The sequence below is a fragment of the Pseudophryne corroboree genome, unplaced genomic scaffold, assembly GCF_028390025.1.
Source record: "Pseudophryne corroboree isolate aPseCor3 unplaced genomic scaffold, aPseCor3.hap2 scaffold_1294, whole genome shotgun sequence".
Taxonomy (NCBI): domain Eukaryota; kingdom Metazoa; phylum Chordata; class Amphibia; order Anura; family Myobatrachidae; genus Pseudophryne; species Pseudophryne corroboree.
The window spans coordinates 42,503-65,133 of NW_026967920.1; the positions used below are offsets into that span (position 1 = coordinate 42,503).

Below are 22,631 nucleotides of genomic sequence, written 5' to 3' on the forward strand. Positions count from 1 at the left end.
ACCCTTGCAAAACTACAGCTACTTATTCAAAATGGAAAATAGGGTGTGTGTGCACGCTTTGCCAGTGTATTTCATGCCCAAAACAGTGTTGGGCCAAACAAAATACAAGTGGGTCATATGTAACTGACCACCCTCTGTTGATTTCAGGTGTCAAATTTGTGGCCCAAGACTAGTTAACCCTTGCAAAACTACAGCTACTTATTCAAAATGGAAAATATGGTGTGTGTGCCCACTATGCCAGTGTATTTCATGCCCAAAACAGCGTTGGGCCAGGCAAAATACAAGTGGGTCACATGCAAGTGACCACTCTCTGTTGATTTCAGGGGTCAAATTTGTGGCCCAAGACTAATTAACCCTTGCAAAACTACAGCTACTTATTCAAAATGGCAATTTATAAAATGGTGTTTGTGCCCACTTTGCCAGTGTATTTCATGCCCAAAACCGCATTGGGCCAAGCAAAATACAAGTGGGTCATATGTAAGTGACCACCCTCTGTTGATTTCAGGTGTCAAATTTGTGGCCCAAGACTGGTTAACCCTTGCAAAACTACAGCTACTTATTCAAAATGGAAAATATGGTGTGTGTGCCCACTATGCCAGTGTATTTCATGCCCAAAACAGCGTTGGGCCAGGCAAAATACAAGTGGGTCACATGCAAGTGACCACTCTCTGTTGATTTCAGGGGTCAAATTTGTGGCCCAAGACTAATTAACCCTTGCAAAACTACAGCTACTTATTCAAAATGGCAATTTATAAAATGGTGTTTGTGCCCACTTTGCCAGTGTATTTCATGCCCAAAACCGCATTGGGCCAAGCAAAATACAAGTGGGTCATATGTAACTGACCACCCTCTGTTGATTTCAGGTGTCAAATTTGTGGCCCAAGACTGGTTAACCCTTGCAAAACTACAGCTACTTATTCAAAATGGAAAATATGGTGTGTGTGCCCACTATGCCAGTGTATTTCATGCCCAAAACAGCGTTGGGCCAGGCAAAATACAAGTGGGTCACATGCAAGTGACCACTCTCTGTTGATTTCAGGGGTCAAATTTGTGGCCCAAGACTAATTAACCCTTGCAAAACTACAGCTACTTATTCAAAATGGCAATTTATAAAATGGTGTTTGTGCCCACTTTGCCAGTGTATTTCATGCCCAAAACCGCATTGGGCCAAGCAAAATACAAGTGGGTCATATGTAAGTGACCACCCTCTGTTGATTTCAGGTGTCAAATTTGTGGCCCAAGACTGGTTAACCCTTGCAAAACTACAGCTACTTATTCAAAATGGAAAATATGGTGTGTGTGCCCACTATGCCAGTGTATTTCATGCCCAAAACAGCGTTGGGCCAGGCAAAATACAAGTGGGTCACATGCAAGTGACCACTCTCTGTTGATTTCAGGGGTCAAATTTGTGGCCCAAGACTAATTAACCCTTGCAAAACTACAGCTACTTATTCAAAATGGCAATTTATAAAATGGTGTTTGTGCCCACTTTGCCAGTGTATTTCATGCCCAAAACCGCATTGGGCCAAGCAAAATACAAGTGGGTCATATGTAACTGACCACCCTCTGTTGATTTCAGGTGTCAAATTTGTGGCCCAAGACTGGTTAACCCTTGCAAAACTACAGCTACTTATTCAAAATGGAAAATATGGTGTGTGTGCCCACTATGCCAGTGTATTTCATGCCCAAAACAGCGTTGGGCCAGGCAAAATACAAGTGGGTCACATGCAAGTGACCACTCTCTGTTGATTTCAGGGGTCAAATTTGTGGCCCAAGACTGGTTAACCCTTGCAAAACTACAGCTACTTATTCAAAATGGAAAATAGGGTGTGTGTGCACGCTTTGCCAGTGTATTTCATGCCCAAAACAGTGTTGGGCCAAACAAAATACAAGTGGGTCATATGTAACTGACCACCCTCTGTTGATTTCAGGTGTCAAATTTGTGGCCCAAGACTAGTTAACCCTTGCAAAACTACAGCTACTTATTCAAAATGGAAAATATGGTGTGTGTGCCCACTATGCCAGTGTATTTCATGCCCAAAACAGCGTTGGGCCAGGCAAAATACAAGTGGGTCACATGCAAGTGACCACTCTCTGTTGATTTCAGGGGTCAAATTTGTGGCCCAAGACTAATTAACCCTTGCAAAACTACAGCTACTTATTCAAAATGGCAATTTATAAAATGGTGTTTGTGCCCACTTTGCCAGTGTATTTCATGCCCAAAACCGCATTGGGCCAAGCAAAATACAAGTGGGTCATATGTAAGTGACCACCCTCTGTTGATTTCAGGTGTCAAATTTGTGGCCCAAGACTGGTTAACCCTTGCAAAACTACAGCTACTTATTCAAAATGGAAAATATGGTGTGTGTGCCCACTATGCCAGTGTATTTCATGCCCAAAACAGCGTTGGGCCAGGCAAAATACAAGTGGGTCACATGCAAGTGACCACTCTCTGTTGATTTCAGGGGTCAAATTTGTGGCCCAAGACTAATTAACCCTTGCAAAACTACAGCTACTTATTCAAAATGGCAATTTATAAAATGGTGTTTGTGCCCACTTTGCCAGTGTATTTCATGCCCAAAACCGCATTGGGCCAAGCAAAATACAAGTGGGTCATATGTAACTGACCACCCTCTGTTGATTTCAGGTGTCAAATTTGTGGCCCAAGACTGGTTAACCCTTGCAAAACTACAGCTACTTATTCAAAATGGAAAATATGGTGTGTGTGCCCACTATGCCAGTGTATTTCATGCCCAAAACAGCGTTGGGCCAGGCAAAATACAAGTGGGTCACATGCAAGTGACCACTCTCTGTTGATTTCAGGGGTCAAATTTGTGGCCCAAGACTGGTTAACCCTTGCAAAACTACAGCTACTTATTCAAAATGGAAAATAGGGTGTGTGTGCCCGCTTTGCCAGTGTATTTCATGCCCAAAACAGTGTTGGGCCAAACAAAATACAAGTGGGTCATATGTAACTGACCACCCTCTGTTGATTTCAGGTGTCAAATTTGTGGCCCAAGACTGGTTAACCCTTGCAAAACTACAGCTACTTATTCAAAATGGAAAATATGGTGTGTGTGCCCACTATGCCAGTGTATTTCATGCCCAAAACAGCGTTGGGCCAGGCAAAATACAAGTGGGTCACATGCAAGTGACCACTCTCTGTTGATTTCAGGGGTAAAATTTGTGGCCCAAGACTAATTAACCCTTGCAAAACTACAGCTACTTATTCAAAATGGAAAATATGGTGTGTGTGCCCACTATGCCAGTGTATTTCATGCCCAAAACAGCGTTGGGCCAGGCAAAATACAAGTGGGTCACATGCAAGTGACCACTCTCTGTTGATTTCAGGGGTCAAATTTGTGGCCCAAGACTAATTAACCCTTGCAAAACTACAGCTACTTATTCAAAATGGCAATTTATAAAATGGTGTTTGTGCCCACTTTGCCAGTGTATTTCATGCCCAAAACCGCATTGGGCCAAGCAAAATACAAGTGGGTCATATGTAAGTGACCACCCTCTGTTGATTTCAGGTGTCAAATTTGTGGCCCAAGACTGGTTAACCCTTGCAAAACTACAGCTACTTATTCAAAATGGAAAATATGGTGTGTGTGCCCACTATGCCAGTGTATTTCATGCCCAAAACAGCGTTGGGCCAGGCAAAATACAAGTGGGTCACATGCAAGTGACCACTCTCTGTTGATTTCAGGGGTCAAATTTGTGGCCCAAGACTAATTAACCCTTGCAAAACTACAGCTACTTATTCAAAATGGCAATTTATAAAATGGTGTTTGTGCCCACTTTGCCAGTGTATTTCATGCCCAAAACCGCATTGGGCCAAGCAAAATACAAGTGGGTCATATGTAAGTGACCACCCTCTGTTGATTTCAGGTGTCAAATTTGTGGCCCAAGACTGGTTAACCCTTGCAAAACTACAGCTACTTATTCAAAATGGAAAATATGGTGTGTGTGCCCACTATGCCAGTGTATTTCATGCCCAAAACAGCGTTGGGCCAGGCAAAATACAAGTGGGTCACATGCAAGTGACCACTCTCTGTTGATTTCAGGGGTCAAATTTGTGGCCCAAGACTAATTAACCCTTGCAAAACTACAGCTACTTATTCAAAATGGCAATTTATAAAATGGTGTTTGTGCCCACTTTGCCAGTGTATTTCATGCCCAAAACCGCATTGGGCCAAGCAAAATACAAGTGGGTCATATGTAACTGACCACCCTCTGTTGATTTCAGGTGTCAAATTTGTGGCCCAAGACTGGTTAACCCTTGCAAAACTACAGCTACTTATTCAAAATGGAAAATATGGTGTGTGTGCCCACTATGCCAGTGTATTTCATGCCCAAAACAGCGTTGGGCCAGGCAAAATACAAGTGGGTCACATGCAAGTGACCACTCTCTGTTGATTTCAGGGGTCAAATTTGTGGCCCAAGACTGGTTAACCCTTGCAAAACTACAGCTACTTATTCAAAATGGAAAATAGGGTGTGTGTGCACGCTTTGCCAGTGTATTTCATGCCCAAAACAGTGTTGGGCCAAACAAAATACAAGTGGGTCATATGTAACTGACCACCCTCTGTTGATTTCAGGTGTCAAATTTGTGGCCCAAGACTAGTTAACCCTTGCAAAACTACAGCTACTTATTCAAAATGGAAAATATGGTGTGTGTGCCCACTATGCCAGTGTATTTCATGCCCAAAACAGCGTTGGGCCAGGCAAAATACAAGTGGGTCACATGCAAGTGACCACTCTCTGTTGATTTCAGGGGTCAAATTTGTGGCCCAAGACTAATTAACCCTTGCAAAACTACAGCTACTTATTCAAAATGGCAATTTATAAAATGGTGTTTGTGCCCACTTTGCCAGTGTATTTCATGCCCAAAACCGCATTGGGCCAAGCAAAATACAAGTGGGTCATATGTAAGTGACCACCCTCTGTTGATTTCAGGTGTCAAATTTGTGGCCCAAGACTGGTTAACCCTTGCAAAACTACAGCTACTTATTCAAAATGGAAAATATGGTGTGTGTGCCCACTATGCCAGTGTATTTCATGCCCAAAACAGCGTTGGGCCAGGCAAAATACAAGTGGGTCACATGCAAGTGACCACTCTCTGTTGATTTCAGGGGTCAAATTTGTGGCCCAAGACTAATTAACCCTTGCAAAACTACAGCTACTTATTCAAAATGGCAATTTATAAAATGGTGTTTGTGCCCACTTTGCCAGTGTATTTCATGCCCAAAACCGCATTGGGCCAAGCAAAATACAAGTGGGTCATATGTAACTGACCACCCTCTGTTGATTTCAGGTGTCAAATTTGTGGCCCAAGACTGGTTAACCCTTGCAAAACTACAGCTACTTATTCAAAATGGAAAATATGGTGTGTGTGCCCACTATGCCAGTGTATTTCATGCCCAAAACAGCGTTGGGCCAGGCAAAATACAAGTGGGTCACATGCAAGTGACCACTCTCTGTTGATTTCAGGGGTCAAATTTGTGGCCCAAGACTGGTTAACCCTTGCAAAACTACAGCTACTTATTCAAAATGGAAAATAGGGTGTGTGTGCACGCTTTGCCAGTGTATTTCATGCCCAAAACAGTGTTGGGCCAAACAAAATACAAGTGGGTCATATGTAACTGACCACCCTCTGTTGATTTCAGGTGTCAAATTTGTGGCCCAAGACTAGTTAACCCTTGCAAAACTACAGCTACTTATTCAAAATGGAAAATATGGTGTGTGTGCCCACTATGCCAGTGTATTTCATGCCCAAAACAGCGTTGGGCCAGGCAAAATACAAGTGGGTCACATGCAAGTGACCACTCTCTGTTGATTTCAGGGGTCAAATTTGTGGCCCAAGACTAATTAACCCTTGCAAAACTACAGCTACTTATTCAAAATGGCAATTTATAAAATGGTGTTTGTGCCCACTTTGCCAGTGTATTTCATGCCCAAAACCGCATTGGGCCAAGCAAAATACAAGTGGGTCATATGTAACTGACCACCCTCTGTTGATTTCAGGTGTCAAATTTGTGGCCCAAGACTGGTTAACCCTTGCAAAACTACAGCTACTTATTCAAAATGGAAAATATGGTGTGTGTGCCCACTATGCCAGTGTATTTCATGCCCAAAACAGCGTTGGGCCAGGCAAAATACAAGTGGGTCACATGCAAGTGACCACTCTCTGTTGATTTCAGGGGTCAAATTTGTGGCCCAAGACTAATTAACCCTTGCAAAACTACAGCTACTTATTGAAAATGGCAAAATATGGTGTGTGTGCCCACTTTGCCAGTGTATTTCATGCCCAAAACAGCGTTGGGCCAAGGAAAATACAAGTGGGTCATATGTAACTGACCACCCTTTGTTGATTTCAGGTGTCAAATTTGTGGCCCAAGACTGGTTAACCCTTGCAAAACTACAGCTACTTATTCAAAATGGAAAATATGGTGTGTGTGCCCGCTTTGCCAGTGTATTTCATGCCCAAAACAGTGTTGGGCCAAACAAAATACAAGTGGGTCATATGTAACTGACCACCCTCTGTTGATTTCAGGTGTCAAATTTGTGGCCCAAGACTGGTTAACCCTTGCAAAACTACAGCTACTTATTCAAAATGGAAAATATGGTGTGTGTGCCCACTATGCCAGTGTATTTCATGCCCAAAACAGCGTTGGGCCAAGCAAAATACAAGTGGGTCATATGTAAGTGACTACGCTTTGTTGATTTCAGGTGTCAAATTTGTGGCCCAAGACTAATTAACCCTTGCAAAACTACAGCTACTTATTCAAAATGGCAATTTATAAAATGGTGTTTGTGCCCACTTTGCCAGTGTATTTCATGCCCAAAACCGCATTGGGCCAAGCAAAATACAAGTGGGTCATATGTAACTGACCACCCTCTGTTGATTTCAGGTGTCAAATTTGTGGCCCAAGACTGGTTAACCCTTGCAAAACTACAGCTACTTATTCAAAATGGTAAAATATGGTGTGTGCCCACTTTGCCAGTATATTTCATGCTCAAAACAGCGTTGGGCCAGGCAAAATACAACTGCGTCATATGTAAGTGACCACCCTCTGTTGTTTATGGGGGTCAAATTTGTGGCCCAAGACTAGTTAACCCTTGCTAAACTACAGCTACTTATTCAAAATGGCAAAATATGGTGTGTGTGTGCCCACTTTGCCAGTGTATTTCATGCCCAAAACAGCGTTGGGCCAAGCAAAATACAACTGCGTCACATGTAAGTGACCACCCTCTGTTGATTTCAGCTGTCAGATTTGTGGCCCAAGACTGGTTAACCCTTGCAAAACTACAGCTACTTATTCAAAATGGTAAAATATGGTGTGTGTGCCCACTTTGCCAGTGTATTTCATGCCCAAAACAGCGTTGGGCCAGGCAAAATACAAGTGGGTCACATGCAAGTGACCACTCTCTGTTGATTTCAGGTGTCAAATTTGTGGCCCAAGACTAGTTAACCCTTGCAAAACTACAGCTACTTATTCAAAATGGCAAAATATGGTGTGTGTGCCCACTTTGCCAGTGTATTTCATGCCCAAAACAGTGTTGGGCCAGGCAAAATACAAGTGGGTCACATGCAAGGGACCCTACTCTGTTGATTTCAGGTGTCAAATTTGTGACAGAAGACTTATTAACCCTTGCGAAACTGAATGATCTGAATAAGAAGCTGGAGTTCGAATAAGAAGTGAATAAGAAGCTGGAGCTTGAATAAGAAGTGAATAAGAAGCTGGCCGAATAAGAAGCTAACTTCAGCCTCGTCTGGTTTAGAAGGATTTGGTGGCTCTGAAAAGAGCCTTTGTGTTGCTGCGTGTATAGGAGTGCCGAGTGTCTATGCCCTCTCCCCTCGGATTCTGCGGGCTAGCTGGATGTCTTTGGGCATGATGGTTACCCTCTTGGCGTGGATGGCGCACAGGTTGGTGTCCTCGAACAGCCCCACCAGATAAGCCTCACTGGCCTCTTGTAGGGCCATAACGGCAGAGCTCTGGAAGCGCAGGTCGGTCTTGAAGTCTTGGGCGATCTCACGCACCAATCGCTGGAAGGGCAGCTTGCGGATCAGCAGCTCGGTGGATTTCTGGTAGCGGCGGATCTCTCTGAGAGCAACAGTCCCGGGACGGTAGCGGTGAGGCTTCTTCACGCCGCCGGTAGCTGGGGCGCTTTTCCGAGCAGCCTTGGTTGCCAGCTGCTTGCGGGGAGCTTTACCTCCGGTAGATTTGCGGGCGGTCTGCTTGGTCCTGGCCATCTCTCCTCACGAAACACGTCTAAAGGCAAAAAAACGAATACATATAGAAAGCAGCCGCTAGCATCTCTATTTATGCACTGTGCTGCGCTGTCATTGGATGAGTTAAAGGCGCCTTTCATCCTGATTGGCTTAGGCATATGCATAGTACTTTTCAAAAAGCCCTCCAAGACTTTAGGGTTTCTCCCGGGTGCGGCAACAAAATCAGTCTCCATTAGAGGTTTTATCACGTTTCAGCCAGAAGGATTGCTGTATTCCGGGAAGTCTATGCTGGCATTCTAGCCAGGGGAGACAATCAAAACACACACACACACACACACACACACACACACACACACATAGCAGTGATACAAGCCTCAAGTCTAAAGAGTCTTGAAATAGAAACCTTATTACATACAGTACTGTGAATAGCTACCGTCGGCGGGAATAGTACGTATGGGGACAGATGTGCCTCACCAGCTGTGCTCTCTACTGTCCGGGAGATCACAGTATATGTCTGCAGTAAAAACATCAGCGATTAATATGTCTGCTTACCAAGTAACATTCACGATACGATAGTCATTTGCATATTACAGCATTAAGAATACATTTATCTGGTAGATCTCAATTATCATATTATGAGAAGCTTTAGAACGGAGAATAATCAGATCTTCTGCCTGCATTGGGGACGATGTGATACTAATGTGAAACAGTAAGTAGTGTTACACTATTGTTACTATTCTATGAATACATCAGTAGATACTATCAATACCAAAGTATCAAATAAAACCACAAGCCAAATCTCATTAATCTGAGAAAGACAAAGTACAATACATGGAGAACACAGGAGGACATTTGTCTAGATAGTGTAAGGGTTTGCAATGAATGGGCTATTGGTGGAAATAACAATCAGATACAAGTGAATCACTTTTTCTTTTTGTATAGCTGAATTATTATAAATGCATATTTAATGAGTTAAGTTTCATTTCCCATTTATAAAAACAAACAAACAAACAAACAAAAAATAAGGGGTTGTTTGTTTAAGAATTGGCAAAAGGTGTATTTTATTATGTTCAATCGAGTTTAAAACTCTTATAGGGGATTATATTGCTATGAGCACAATGCACATTCAGTGACCTGAATGTATGGGAATTAAGAATAAAAATGTAATGTCATAATAATGACTCACTATGCTATGGTGCACTACAGAATACCTACAGTGAGTGCTCCTCCTTTTATTCTATCTGTGTAGGGGTTGGGTGTGCTACTGTCCATTACTCCTCATGCAATTCTATACCTATTACTGAGATTTAGTTAGTACTAAGGGAAGAGAATATTATAAATGAATAATCCATACTAAGGCAGATGGTGATTGGTGATTACCTCCTACATGGTGCCAGGTGGGATGCTTAGGGGCTACTGGCTTACCTATTGGACCCCTTGCATGTGCTACCATCACTGGAGGACAGACGGCATTTATTTCTTAGAGCGGTGGGTAATTACATTTTAGTAAACTGTTGAGAAACCTTGTTAAATATTTTGGAAATGTTCACACGACCATTTCTATATTTCCACACACTTTTACATCACTGGTGTAAAATAAAGAGTCAAAAGGATTACACCAGGCATGTCCAAACTGAGGCCCTCCAGCTGTTGTGAAACTACATATCCCAGCATGCCCCGACACAGTCTTGCTGTCAGAGAATGCTAAAGCTGTGTCAGGGCATGCTGGAAAGTGTAGTTTCTCAACAGCTGGAGGGCCGCAGTTGGGACATGCCTGGATTACACTGTACAATATGAGTAGAAATGAAACAAGCAAAACTGTTTAGGAACAGAAACTGGTTGTCTTGCTCCTTAAACTTTGCCAGCAAAATGGCCGCCGTTGCCATGGTTACTAGAAATTGCTAGGCAACCGAAAATGGTTGTCATGCTTAATCTACTTGGCCTGAAAAATGGCCACTTTCTCCTGCAGGGTCCACAGGGTATCCACAGGATACATTGGGATATGGATGAGCGACAGCGGATCTTGCACCAATCGGTCAAAGCTTTCTGGGCTCCCAGTACGCAGTGGGCCCGTCTATATATACCTGCCACCTGGCTCAGGCAAATCAGTTTTTAGTTTGGTGAGGCAGGAGCCGGACCATGGTCTAAGGGCTGCTGGTTTTTGGCAGCCATAAGCTTTTTTACTTTATTTTTATAGTCTTACTATTTTTTTCTGAGTGATCTTTCTAAACAGCGTCTTATACGTACCTTAGAAAGAGTCACTCCAACTACTCCCCGCCGAGTCGCGACAACGCTTACCCACGAGTACAGTGCTGTTTCGGCGGGCGTCTGTGTCGGATAAAACTAGCAAGTCCAGCAGACGTTACCAGGCTGTGGCCGGAGCACGGGAGGAAGGTAAGGCATAGGTTCCGCTTAGAGGGGGAACATGGACACAGCCGCACTCTTTTGGGGGAAACTACCAAACAGTCGCTGACGCGGCTGCCACCGAGAGTGCACAAGTGCTAGGCCTTAGGGATCAAAGGCTCCAGGAGTAGCATGAGGCTGCGATCCCTAATTTTGAGATCAGCAGTGGGGAGACGGATGCACCCCTGGTCGCCCCTCCCCCCCCGATTCACGACCAGTTTCCTCCGAGTCTCCTGCCATAAACTGAAGCGGCTGTGTGACTGGTGCATCAGTGTTCACTTGGCAATCTGTGTTCACTATATTTTCACGGAGCGGCGGTGGACACTTATAGCATATGGATCCACTCGTATTTATCGATTCTGGAAGCGGGGTAAGTCTCCCTGTATCCCGCTCTCCTGAGTGGGGGCTATAAAACACTAAGTGGGTCATTCAGACCTGATCGCATGCTGTAGTTATTTGCAGCCGTGCGATCGGGTCTGAACAGCGCATGCGTGGGGGCCGCAATGCGCAGGCGCGTTGCTGGCCGGCGATGGCCATCACTGGGCAGCGACAAAAATAATGAAGAAAGCATTCGCAGCAGCAAACACAAGAAGATTGACAGGAAGAGGCCGTCCGGGGGTGTCAACTCACCGTTTTCTGGGAGTGTTGAGGAAAACGCATGCGTGTCCGGCCGTTTCCATGGAGGGATCCTGACATCAGCTCCAGCAAGGATCATTGCAGCGGGTGAGCAAGTCCTGAGCTGTGCAGAGACTGCACAAACTTTTTGTTTGTGCAGCTCTCTGCACAAGCGTTTGCAGCCATACACAGCAATCCCACCTCCCCTGTGGGTGGCGATTACCTGGTCGTAGCAGTGCAAAAAATAGCCTGCATGCAACCATGTCTGAATTAGGCCCTAAGTCTCTATCTACCTTTGAGTACAAATAGTTGGATAAGGGCATAATGCATATGAGTTTGATAATATTACTGTGGTTTCTTTTGCTATGCGTCTGAATACAGTTAAAGCATTTTTATAAAGTAATGCAGTGATATGTTTCTCCTACATACGTGAACTGTACCTGTAGTTGAATATGTGGTCATATTGCTTATTATACTAATGTATAGTCTGTGACTGACTGTTAGTGTGATTGCTGACTTTGCTATAAATTCTGTCAGTTTTCTCTGTTTACTCCGATCCTCAATGCTGGTGCTAAACAGGGTAGGGTCGGATTGTATGTCACTTTAACACATTTTAAAGTGATTACAGTCACAAATTGTGTATTACACTGTTAAATTGTCTGATTATTTATCATGTCTTAGAGCAGAAAAGGTGAGGAAAACACACTCACATCAGCACCAACACTCATATCATGTTTGTCATGTAAAGCTGGGTTAACATCTCAGGATCTGGTTCAAGATGGGTTGTGTGCAAACTGTATTAGCTTTCACCAAGGTCTCTTGAAATATTCAAGGCAGATGCAGGTGTAAGTTGATCCACCATGGGCTATGTTTGCACAGGACATTATCCAGTATAGCTGAGTGGATAATTCCAACTTCTGTACCGGTGATAGGTTGCACTATTATATGTGCAGCACAGGGGAAGCAGTAGCCTCTCAACAGAAACAGGCTGAAAAGCCAGTGGTAAGTAAATCATTTAGACACAAAACAACATCTTCAGAGTCTACACATGTTTCAGATGAGGACTCATCAGAGGACGAAGACTCATTACACTCTGGTTCTGAATATGAGGATGAGGAAGAAGGTCTCAGCTCAGTGGACATATCTGAGTTGATTACTGCAATGAAATCCATTTTATCCTTAGAAGAATCAACATATACTGTGTTAAAATCCAAGGCACCTTTATTTAAACGTCCCAAAACAGGTAAGACTGAGTTTCCTGGATCAGAACAGCTGACGGAAATTATGGAAGAGGCTTGGGTTATGCCCAGTAAGAAATTTAGAATTCCTAGGAAATGGAATTCCAATTACCCTTTTCTGACTGAGGACTGTTTAAAGAGAGAGGTAGCCCCTAAAGTAGATATGCATGTGATTCGCTTAGTGCAAAAATCTACATTACTTCTGCCTTCAACATCAATAAATGATGTCACGGATAGGAGAGTAGATGGTTTGCTAAAAAACAACAACTTTTTTTTCCCTGTCTGGGGCAATCATTAGACCAGCCATGGCCTCAGCCTGGATGGCTAAAGCAGTGGCTGTCTGGCAAGATGCATTGGTAGGGGAAATTTCAACGACATCCAGAGAGCAAAAATCCCATGTGACACATATCAAACAGGCTGCAATATTCTTGGAAGAAGCAGCCTTAGATATGGGCACTATTGCCTCTCAAACATCAGCCTCAAAATTAGCCGCTCACCGAGCAGTTTAGCTACGCACCTGGAAAGCTGATTCAGAATACAAAAAAGATAAGCCATCAGCCTGATGGTGCGGGCCTCCACCTGGGGGAACCCAGGGTGGGAGGCCGACTTATTCATTTTGCACAAATCTGGCAGCAGTCTACCACAGATGCCTGGGTGCAAGAAGCGGTGTATCCCAGTTATGCGTTTTCTTTCAGGAAAAACCCTACTCAAAGGTTTTTTTTTTTTTATTGTACCAGCCTTTCTTTGGTAGAAATGAGGGCCAGGGTTTTGCAAGAGGCAGTTCAGAAATTGCTTCAGTCAGGAGTAATCATTCCTGTTCCTCCTGCACAACAAGGACAGGGTTTCTACTCCAACCTGTTTTTAGTCCAGAAGCTGAACTAGTCGTTCCAGCTCACACTCAATCTAAAAATGCTGAACAAATACATTTGGGTACCTCGGTTTCATATGGAGACCTTACATTCCATCATTTTGGCTATGGAACCATGGGATTTTATGGTATCCCTGGATATACAGGATCCTTACCTGCATGTTCCTATAGCTCTGTCCCATCAGCGCTATCTCAAATTCGCTATCCTCCAACAGCATTTTCAGATTCAGGCTCTGCCATTTGGTCTGGCCACAGCCCCCAGAGTATTCACCAAAAATGTGGTGATTATGGTAGCTTATCTCCGCCAGCAGGGGATAAGAATATTTCCATACCTCAACGATCTTTTTATCCTGGCACAGTCTCAGGTATTGCTTCTGTGTCATCTGCAACATACAATAGAGTGTCTGCAGAAGCACGGTTGGCTCATAGATTGGGCAAAATCATCTTTTGTTCCGTCATAACGGATGACTCATTTGGGGCTGTATTGGATTTGAGCCGTCAGAGAGTAATTTTACTTCTGAGAAAAATATCCAAACGTCAGTAAAGGATCCAGGAGCTTCTACACTGTCGAAGAGTATAAATTCTCGCAGCAATGTGTGTGATGTGTCTAATGGTGTCAATTTTCAACATGGTAGAGTATGCTCAGTTCCATTCAAGACCTCTGCAACATCGGATCCTTACCAAGTGGAATGGGGTCATCAGACAATAAAAATGCAGACTATGATTCTTCCTCTGGAAGGAAGGAGGTCATTAGCCTGGTGGCTACAGACAGCCCATCTGGACAAAGGGAGACCCTTTTGGATATCAGATTGGGAAATTCTGACAACAGATGCCAGCCTTCAGGGCTGAGGAGCAGTGTCAGGAAGAAATTGCTTCTAGGTGCAGTGGACCAAGGAAGATGGATGCCCTGTCAGTGAGATGGGACTTTCGTCTGGCCTATGTGTTTCCTACCATCACCCTGTTAACCAGGGTGGTGAGAAAGGTAAAAGTATGGATGGTGTAATGGTTAGCATTACTGCCTCACAGCACTGAGGTCATGGGTTCGATTCCCACCATAGCCCTAACTGTGTGGAGTTTGTATATTCTCCCCGTACTTGCATGGGTTTCCTTCGGGTACTCCGGTTTCCTCTCACAATCCAAAAATATACTGGTAGGTTAATTGGCTTCCAACAAAGAAAAAAAAATAACCCTAGTGTGAATGTGTGTCTGTGTGTACATGTGATAGGGTTTATAGATTGCAAGCTCCACTGGGGCAGGGACTGATGTATATGGCTAAATATGCTCTGTAAAGCACTGCAAAATATATGTATAATATATAAATAACTGGTAATAATAATAATAATAATAATAATAATATGTGTACACTATATAAAAAACTGGTGGCGGTTGTAATAATAATAATAATAATAAAAAGGAAAAGTGCCGTTATACTAATAGCTCCGGCTTGGCCCATAAAACATTGGTACACAGATCTGCAGAGGATGTCGATGGATGCTCTATTCCTACTACCTCAACATCCAGATCTACTGATTCAGGGGCCTTGCCATCACAGACATCTGGATTGACTGTCTTTGATGGCGTGGCTCTTGAGACCTCCATCCTGAAGTCAAAAGGATTCTCTCAACAGGTAATTCAAACAATGCTTAGAGCAAGGAAAACCTCCTCAGCTCGCATTTATCACATAATATGGCAAGCCTATGTTCAATGGTGCAGTGAACGGAAACTTGACCCCAGGTCTTTCAGAATTTCCAGAATCCTAGCATTCCTTCTGGTTTAAGGGTGGCTTCCTTGAGAGTGCAGGTGTCAGCACTAACTGTATGGTTCCAAAAGAAAATTGCCAACCTACAGAATGGGCACACTTTTTTCCAGGTAATGCTGCACATTCAACGTCCCTCTGTTCCTCCTACAGTGCCTTGGGATCTAAGTTTAGTTCTAAAGGCCCTTCAAGTTGCCTCATTTGAACCACTTAAAAGAGTAGATTTTAAATGGTTGACAGCTAAGGTTCTCTTTCTTCTGGCTATGGCTTCAGCTCGAAGAGTTTCAGCATTTGGCGCATTATTATTTTGTCCTCCATTTCTCATTTTTTATCCAGATAGATCGGTTCTCAGAACTAAATCTGGGTATCTTCCTAAGGTGGTGTCTAAATTCCACCTTTACAAAGAAATTGTAGTCCCGGCTTTCCAGGGGCCAGACCTATCTGCGGGAGATGCATCGTTGGAAATTGTCCATGCCTTAAGGATCTACGTAGATCGTACCAGTGCTATCAGAAAGACAGATTATCTCTTTGTTCTCTACGGATTTCATAGGAGAGGGTGGCCTGCTGGTAAGCAGACACTGGCGAGGTGGCTTTGGATGACGATTTCAGAAGCATATTCGAAGGCTGATCTCCTGTTTCCGGATAATGTCTCTGCTCACTCTACTCGTAAAGTAGGTCCATCATGGACAGCACAGCATGGTGCTTCAGCAGAACAGATATGTAAGATAGCCACATGGTCTTCCATTAACACATTCATTAGACATTTTGCTTGTGGATACCTTTGCCTCTCAGGATGCTGAATTTGGGCCAAGCATTCTCCTGTCTAATCAGGAGCGTTGCCACCACTAAATTGCTTTGGGACATCCCAATGTATCCTGTAGATACCCTGTGGACCCTGCAGGAGAAATATAAGTTATGGTAATAAGTTACCATTGATAACAGTATTTCTCCTATGTCCACAGATATCCCACCTTGACGCACCTGATTTGAGGATCCTTTTACTCACTAAACTCTTCCCTCTTGTACGGAAGGGTGGGAGGTTGTGCATGTGTGGTCTTCTCGCCTGATTAGTGCTCTACATGATGCTCCTGCCTTAAGCTTTGGAAAACAACTGATTTACCTGACCCAGGAGGCGAGGATATATGGACGGGTCCACTGCATGCTGGGAGGCCAAAAAGCTTTGACCGATTAGTGTAAGAACCGCTGTCGCTCAACCATATAACAATGTATCCTGTGAAACCTGTGGATTTAGGAAAAATACTGTTATCAATGGTAAGTTCTTACCATAACGTATATGTTGCTATGGTTGCCGAACTGTTGCCAGGGAACAGAAACTGGTTGTCATGCTTAAATCAAATTTGCCATCAAAATGGCCACTGTTGCCATGGTTACCCGACATTGCTAGGGAACTGAAACTGGTTCAATGTTTAGACTACTTGGCCTTCAAAATGGCCAGCATTGCCATAATTATCGGACATTGCTAGGCAACTTCCCTGGAGCACTTTCCCAGCTGGTATGGAGCCACCCAGGTGAAAAGAGGAACAGTTTCCCCGAGTTTTGGGGCTTGTTCTTGGGGAATCTATACAAAGCAAAGGCCCTGGTACTGGAAAAAACGGTTTAATGTCTCATACTGATGTAACGGTATTGGGCAGCATGAAGCCTATTACTAAGGGTAAGGCCGAAACTAGGATTTTCGCCACCAGGGAAAAAGCAGTGATTCCCCTCCCCAAAATGTGTTTATAAAAAATGTTATTATTAATAATAACAATAGTAATATTAATAATAATAAAATAAAAATATATAAAAAAAAAAAACCCTAAGACTAAAATAATCACATTATCAAAAATTTAGAAAAAAGAGGGATATTTTGGACAACATCCCCCTATGTGATCCAAATGCCCTCTGCGTCACATACCCCATCAGCGGCGTGTTTCACTACATTCCCCCCTGTGTGTCCCCACACATTGCACTTTATCATAACACCTCATTACTGCACTACATTCCCCTATCCACTGCACTACATCACTACACTACATGCATTCACATCAGTCCCTGCCCCAGTGGAGCTTACAATATATATTCCCTACCACATGCACCACTTAAACAATTTTTATTGGGACTCAATTAATTATATTTTTGGATTGTGGGAGAAAACTGGAGTACCCGTAGGAAACCCATGCAAATACAGGGAGAATATACAAACTCCACACAGTTACAGTAGAGCCATGGTGGGAATCAAACTAATGACCTCAGTGCTGTGAGGAAGTAATGCTAACCATTACACCATCCGTACTGCCTCCGAGAAGCTTTAGATCTGAGTATAATCAGAAATTCGGAATGTGCTGGAAACTATTATACTAATAGGAAACAGTAAATACCATTGTATGTACTTGCAAACTATACTCACTAATTCCAGGGAGATATTAATATGAATGCAGATATACATAAAAATAAAAATAAGAAAAGTCACAACTACATATGTCAAAAACACTGTCTATGGCATAAAATAATAATGATGATTTCATTTTTAAAACGTTAATACATTAATCATATTAAGTCATATTAGGTCATCGCTACCGTACGGTAGCTTTAGAATGGAGTATGAACAGAACTTCTGCGTGTGTGAAACGATATGATACTAATGGGAAACGGTATTATTCAATTGTAACTATTCCATTGAAACATTTGGATACAATCTGTGAAAGTATCAACTTAGACCACAAGCTAAAGCTTATGTATCCGGGAAACTGCATGAAGAGAATATAAAGCTGCTGTGTACTGTATGTGGATTGTACAAAGGGGATTTTCATCTGCTCAGTGGAGACTAATTTCAGATACAATAGTCCCTGTACGTAAAATCAACCACTTATTGTTCTATTTTAGTTACTGTCTTTTTCTTTATGCAGATATATTTATTTATTTTTATATCCATTTTACATGTTCTTGAAAAAAATAAACATTAAAAGTATTGAAAAAAAAATATTTTTATGGGTCAGCTTTTATTTCTATTTTGTTTCTACCATCCTTGGGGCCCCAGAAATCCCTAGTAGTGGCCCAGGTCTAGCTCCGTGTTCTCCCTACCTGCTCTGGAGACTCTCAATGCTCTAGATCACAACTCCAGCATGCAATCATGGGTTGGGGAAGAGAGTGAGACCTGGATGGTACTTGCTGCTGGCACTAGAGATGAGCCTGGCACACGCCCTCCAGTTAGTAGTCATCGGTATTTTTCAAGAACCCGCTTCCATCTCCATTTGCCTTCCATTCCTCAATGTCGATCCTCTCCTCTCAGCTAGTTATTTTTTAACAAGCTACGTCATTTAAATTTTATTCCGCATAACTATTGTGAGCATATAATTCTTCAACATCTTCCTATCTTCTCCTATTTGTTCTTCCTTTTCCTCCCCCGTGTTCCATCACGTCTCCCCCGATTTTCCCCTTGTCTCTCCCATCTCCCCGTTTGTTTCCTGTTGCCATCTTTACCCATTCACCTTTATTTTCCCCCTGTTTCTCTTCCTTTCATCCATTCCTTCCACCTGCCACTACCCTTAGAGGTCCCCTTATGTATCCCCATATTTCTGCCTCTCCATTTTTCCCTCTGTACCCTTATTATTCTCCATATTATTACTGTCTCCTTTTATTTGTATCACTATTCATACCGATTCCCTCTGTTGTTCCTTTTGCTCCTCTGATCTCCCACTCCTCGTCTCCTTATTTCTCCCGTCTCCAGATATTGTACCCTTTATTCCTATGGTCTCACCCTATTGCTCCCATGTCCTCTTTTAAAAATATCAGTCTCCTATCAATGGGAACGGGACCCCATAGCCCACCTACTGACACACTTAAGATGCATAGATATGCATCAATGTCTATATGGATCATTATAAGAACATGTGGAGAAAACGCCACCAGCATTTTTCAGGACATGGAGAATCTCAGGCCGGCATGATTATTCTGAAGCTGATTATGCACGCCAGATATCTTTCTTTTATTTATTTAGTCAAAGTAACTAGAGTTCCCAGACAGGAGTGCCAATACCTTGTGGGGCAACCTGCCTGTGCTATCCATCCGGGTGTACAGCATCCCACACATCACCTTTATGTCTTTCAAAATGCGGCATCCTCTGCACTGATTATGCCCCAGCCACCTTTGTTCGGTGTAGTGCCTGGAGGAGAGAAAAGTGCCCGATGAGACATTTTTCGCTTCGCAGAAAAGATGTATTACACGCCAGCCAGATCATGCCTGGTCTAGGTGAGCTGACAGGGGCTATTCCCGGCACTCTTCACAGCGCATAGGCTAGCAATGACAGTAAAGGGTTAGGGGAGACCTTGGAGTACTGGTGTGGTGCAGAGAGCCAGCTCGCCGCTCACCTCATGCCCTATAAAAGACTGTTTTTCTGCGCTAGGGAAACACAAGGTGAGAGCAGATTCCCCCGTACACTCAGACAGGGAAGAGTTTACACGGCTGCTCATTCCGCCAATGGGAGCACAGAACACCTCACTCTCGGCAGCCAATCACAGCACAGCCGGCAGTGTATATAAAAGACGTGAGTCAACACCGGGCGTTGTAGTATTATTGATTAAAGTTAAGTTCTGCAAACATGGCGGAAACTGCCCCCGTCGCCGCCGCTGTTCCTCCATCAGAGGTCGCAGCCAAAAAGAAGAGGCAGCCGAAGAAAGCTGCTGGAAGAGCAAAGAAGAGCGGCAAGTCTTCTGGACCCAGCGTCTCCGAGCTGATCGTAAAAGCCGTGGCCGCCTCTAAAGAGCGCAGCGGGGTTTCTCTTGCCGCCCTGAAGAAGGCTCTGGCTGCCGGAGGCTACGATGTGGAGAGGAACAACAGCCGCATCAAAGTGGGGGTGAAAGGATTAGTGACCAAAGGAACTCTCACCCAGGTGAAAGGTACCGGCGCTTCCGGCTCCTTCAAGCTCAATAAGAAACAAGTGGAAAGCAAGAAGGCCGCCCAGAAGTCCCTGAAGCCCAAGAAACCTGCAGCGAAGAAAGTGGCCAAATCCCCGAAGAAGCCCAAGAAGGCTCCGAGTGCAGCCAAGACCCCGAAAAAGGTGAAGAAACCCGCTACAGCGGCTGCTGCCAAAAGCCCAAAGAAGCCTATAGCCGTGAAGCCTAAGAAGGCGGCCAAGAGTCCCGCCAAGAAGGCGGCGAAGCCCAAAGCTGCCAAGAGTCCGGCCAAGAAGGCAGCGAAGCCAAAAGCCACAAAAAGCCCGGCCAAGAAGGCAGCTAAGCCTAAGAAAGCTGCGGCCAAGAAGTGATTGTAAAGCCGCAGCCTCTCTTCCTTGTTATCCCCCAAAGGCTCTTTTCAGAGCCACCCACCCTGTCTCGGCAGAGCTGTAGGCGCACGATGTGATCTATTGGGGGACTAAATAAAAACTGTAGTGAAGAAGTCGCTACATGTGGCAGAAATATCTAGTTTGTCCCTTACACATCAGTCCTAGAAACATAGCTCTTGATAGCAGGATATGGACCACTTGGCCCATCTACTCTGCCCCATGCAGTCACTGCATAAGTGGGATATGCAGGGGAGCGGGACTAAATGCAGTTATCTGTTAAATCTGCAGATAGATCGGGAACGTATACACTAAAGTGTCGGGTTCTTCTATCTCCAGCCGCCCGTAGTAGCTGAATGGTTGTTTTATGTGTACTTGGTCGTACAGTCTGGTGTAAGGAACAGCACCGCGTGTTCTGCACGCCATTCCCGGTGATGTACAGACTGCGAGGTACCCGGACAAGGTATAATTGTTTGCTACAAAAAAAAAAATGCCTCCCTTGAAAATACAGCCTGTTCCTATAGCTCGTTTCTGGATTAATGTAGGAGACCCTTAAATTAGTTAATTAACGTTCAAAGCCTGCAGGACCCCTCTATGGACTAGGCGGCGGGTGGCAGGCTGTGTGGTGCCCCGGATGATATGTAGTCCTGCAGCGCTTGGTGCCTCCTTTCCCGAGCCCCTTACCTCTCCCAGGCATTGTCCCCCCAAAAAATGAATTATGTAACCTGGCTGCTTTCATCAAATTTGCATATAAGCTGAGCTGCGCTGATTGGTAGAAGTAAGCATGTCCCCCTCCACCGATTGGTTTAAAGAAGAGCGGATACATTTTTCAAAAACTCCGCCGATAAGCTAAGCTGTAAGAGAACATGGATTTCCTAGTGAATACTTAGTTTGTCCTTCATAAAAAAAACTTGTGTCCAACAGCTTAGAACTAGTCAGCCACCGACAGTGTGTTGTGCCATCTTCGAAACAAAGGATCATGGCGGTACCTCTAGGACAAATCTACTCACGTCTCACCCACTGCAAGAATTCATAAACATTACACATTAGTAGTGGCCAGCTTGGGCATAAGCTCACTAAAATACTGGCCCGGTCCTTTCATCATCACTCCAAATAAAGACAGCAACCACTAGCGGTGTGCCTAATGTGAGGGAACGATTAAGTACTAGGACCCGGCTTATAGTCAGAGTACAGCACTACACAGAGACGTTGGGTTACAGATCTTTCGTAGAAGAGATGGGCGGCCCTGAAAAGGGCCTTTGTGTGCGGGTGATGGTATTAGATGCGCCTCGGTGTTTAGCCTCCGAAGCCATACAGAGTGCGGCCCTGGCGCTTGAGAGCATAGACCACATCCATAGCGGTGACCGTCTTCCTCTTGGCGTGCTCGGTGTAGGTGACGGCGTCCCGGATCACGTTCTCCAGAAACACCTTCAGCACCCCGCGGGTCTCCTCGTAGATGAGGCCGGAGATACGCTTCACGCCTCCTCTCCGGGCAAGGCGGCGGATGGCAGGCTTGGTGATGCCCTGGATGTTGTCCCGCAGCACCTTCCTATGGCGCTTAGCGCCTCCTTTTCCGAGCCCCTTACCTCCTTTACCTCTTCCAGACATTATTCAATAGCTAACGACAAAGAAATATGAGGCAACCCATTTTCGGTTGCTCTTTAGAAAGAGGTAAGCGGACCTGATGGGTGACTGAGCACTTTGAGAGGCGGAGTCATGGCTATAATTAGATGTTAAAAAGTCACTGCCTTACCATCAGATTAGGGGCATAAGATGTATACGCAATATAAAGTTACACTTAGCTAAGATCTTTTTTCCCATACAATTCCTGTACTTGGTACAACATAATATTCAACCTAAGATACAATGTAATATTATCCATACTGAGTCCCATTCTTATCAACGTCCCAACATTTGATATAAGGCTCATAACAGATGATATAGATGACGACTGAGAAATAGCAAATCAGAAAAAATGAAATGTCATAAATATAGGACAGCATAAAGTATAATAAATATATATATATATATATATATATATATTAGCACTGCACTATAATTTATTTTATATAATAGATTACTTTATTTAGCACACTGTTGTTCATAGACTTATTTTTATTGAAGTAAAAAAAAAAAACATTTAGAATTTAACCGTTTTAATATCCATTATTATATATTGTCCAGATAAATAATAGGTATATAATAAGTGACTTGCACAACCTCATTGGGATTGGAGG

At 43.8% G+C, this 22,631-nt stretch overlaps 1 protein-coding gene and 1 pseudogene across 1 annotated transcript; one reads left to right on the plus strand and one right to left on the minus strand.

The window, feature by feature from the left end:
- Positions 1-22,036, minus strand: part of LOC134994280 (uncharacterized) — a 49,844-nt pseudogene extending 27,808 nt beyond the window's left edge.
- LOC134994282 (histone H1B-like) lies at positions 19,667-20,530 on the plus strand. Its single transcript, XM_063950942.1, has one exon. It carries the CDS (start codon positions 19,714-19,716, stop codon positions 20,377-20,379), a length of 666 nt encoding a protein of 221 aa, XP_063807012.1. The 5' UTR covers positions 19,667-19,713; the 3' UTR covers positions 20,380-20,530.
- Positions 22,037-22,631: the final 595 nt, after the last annotated feature.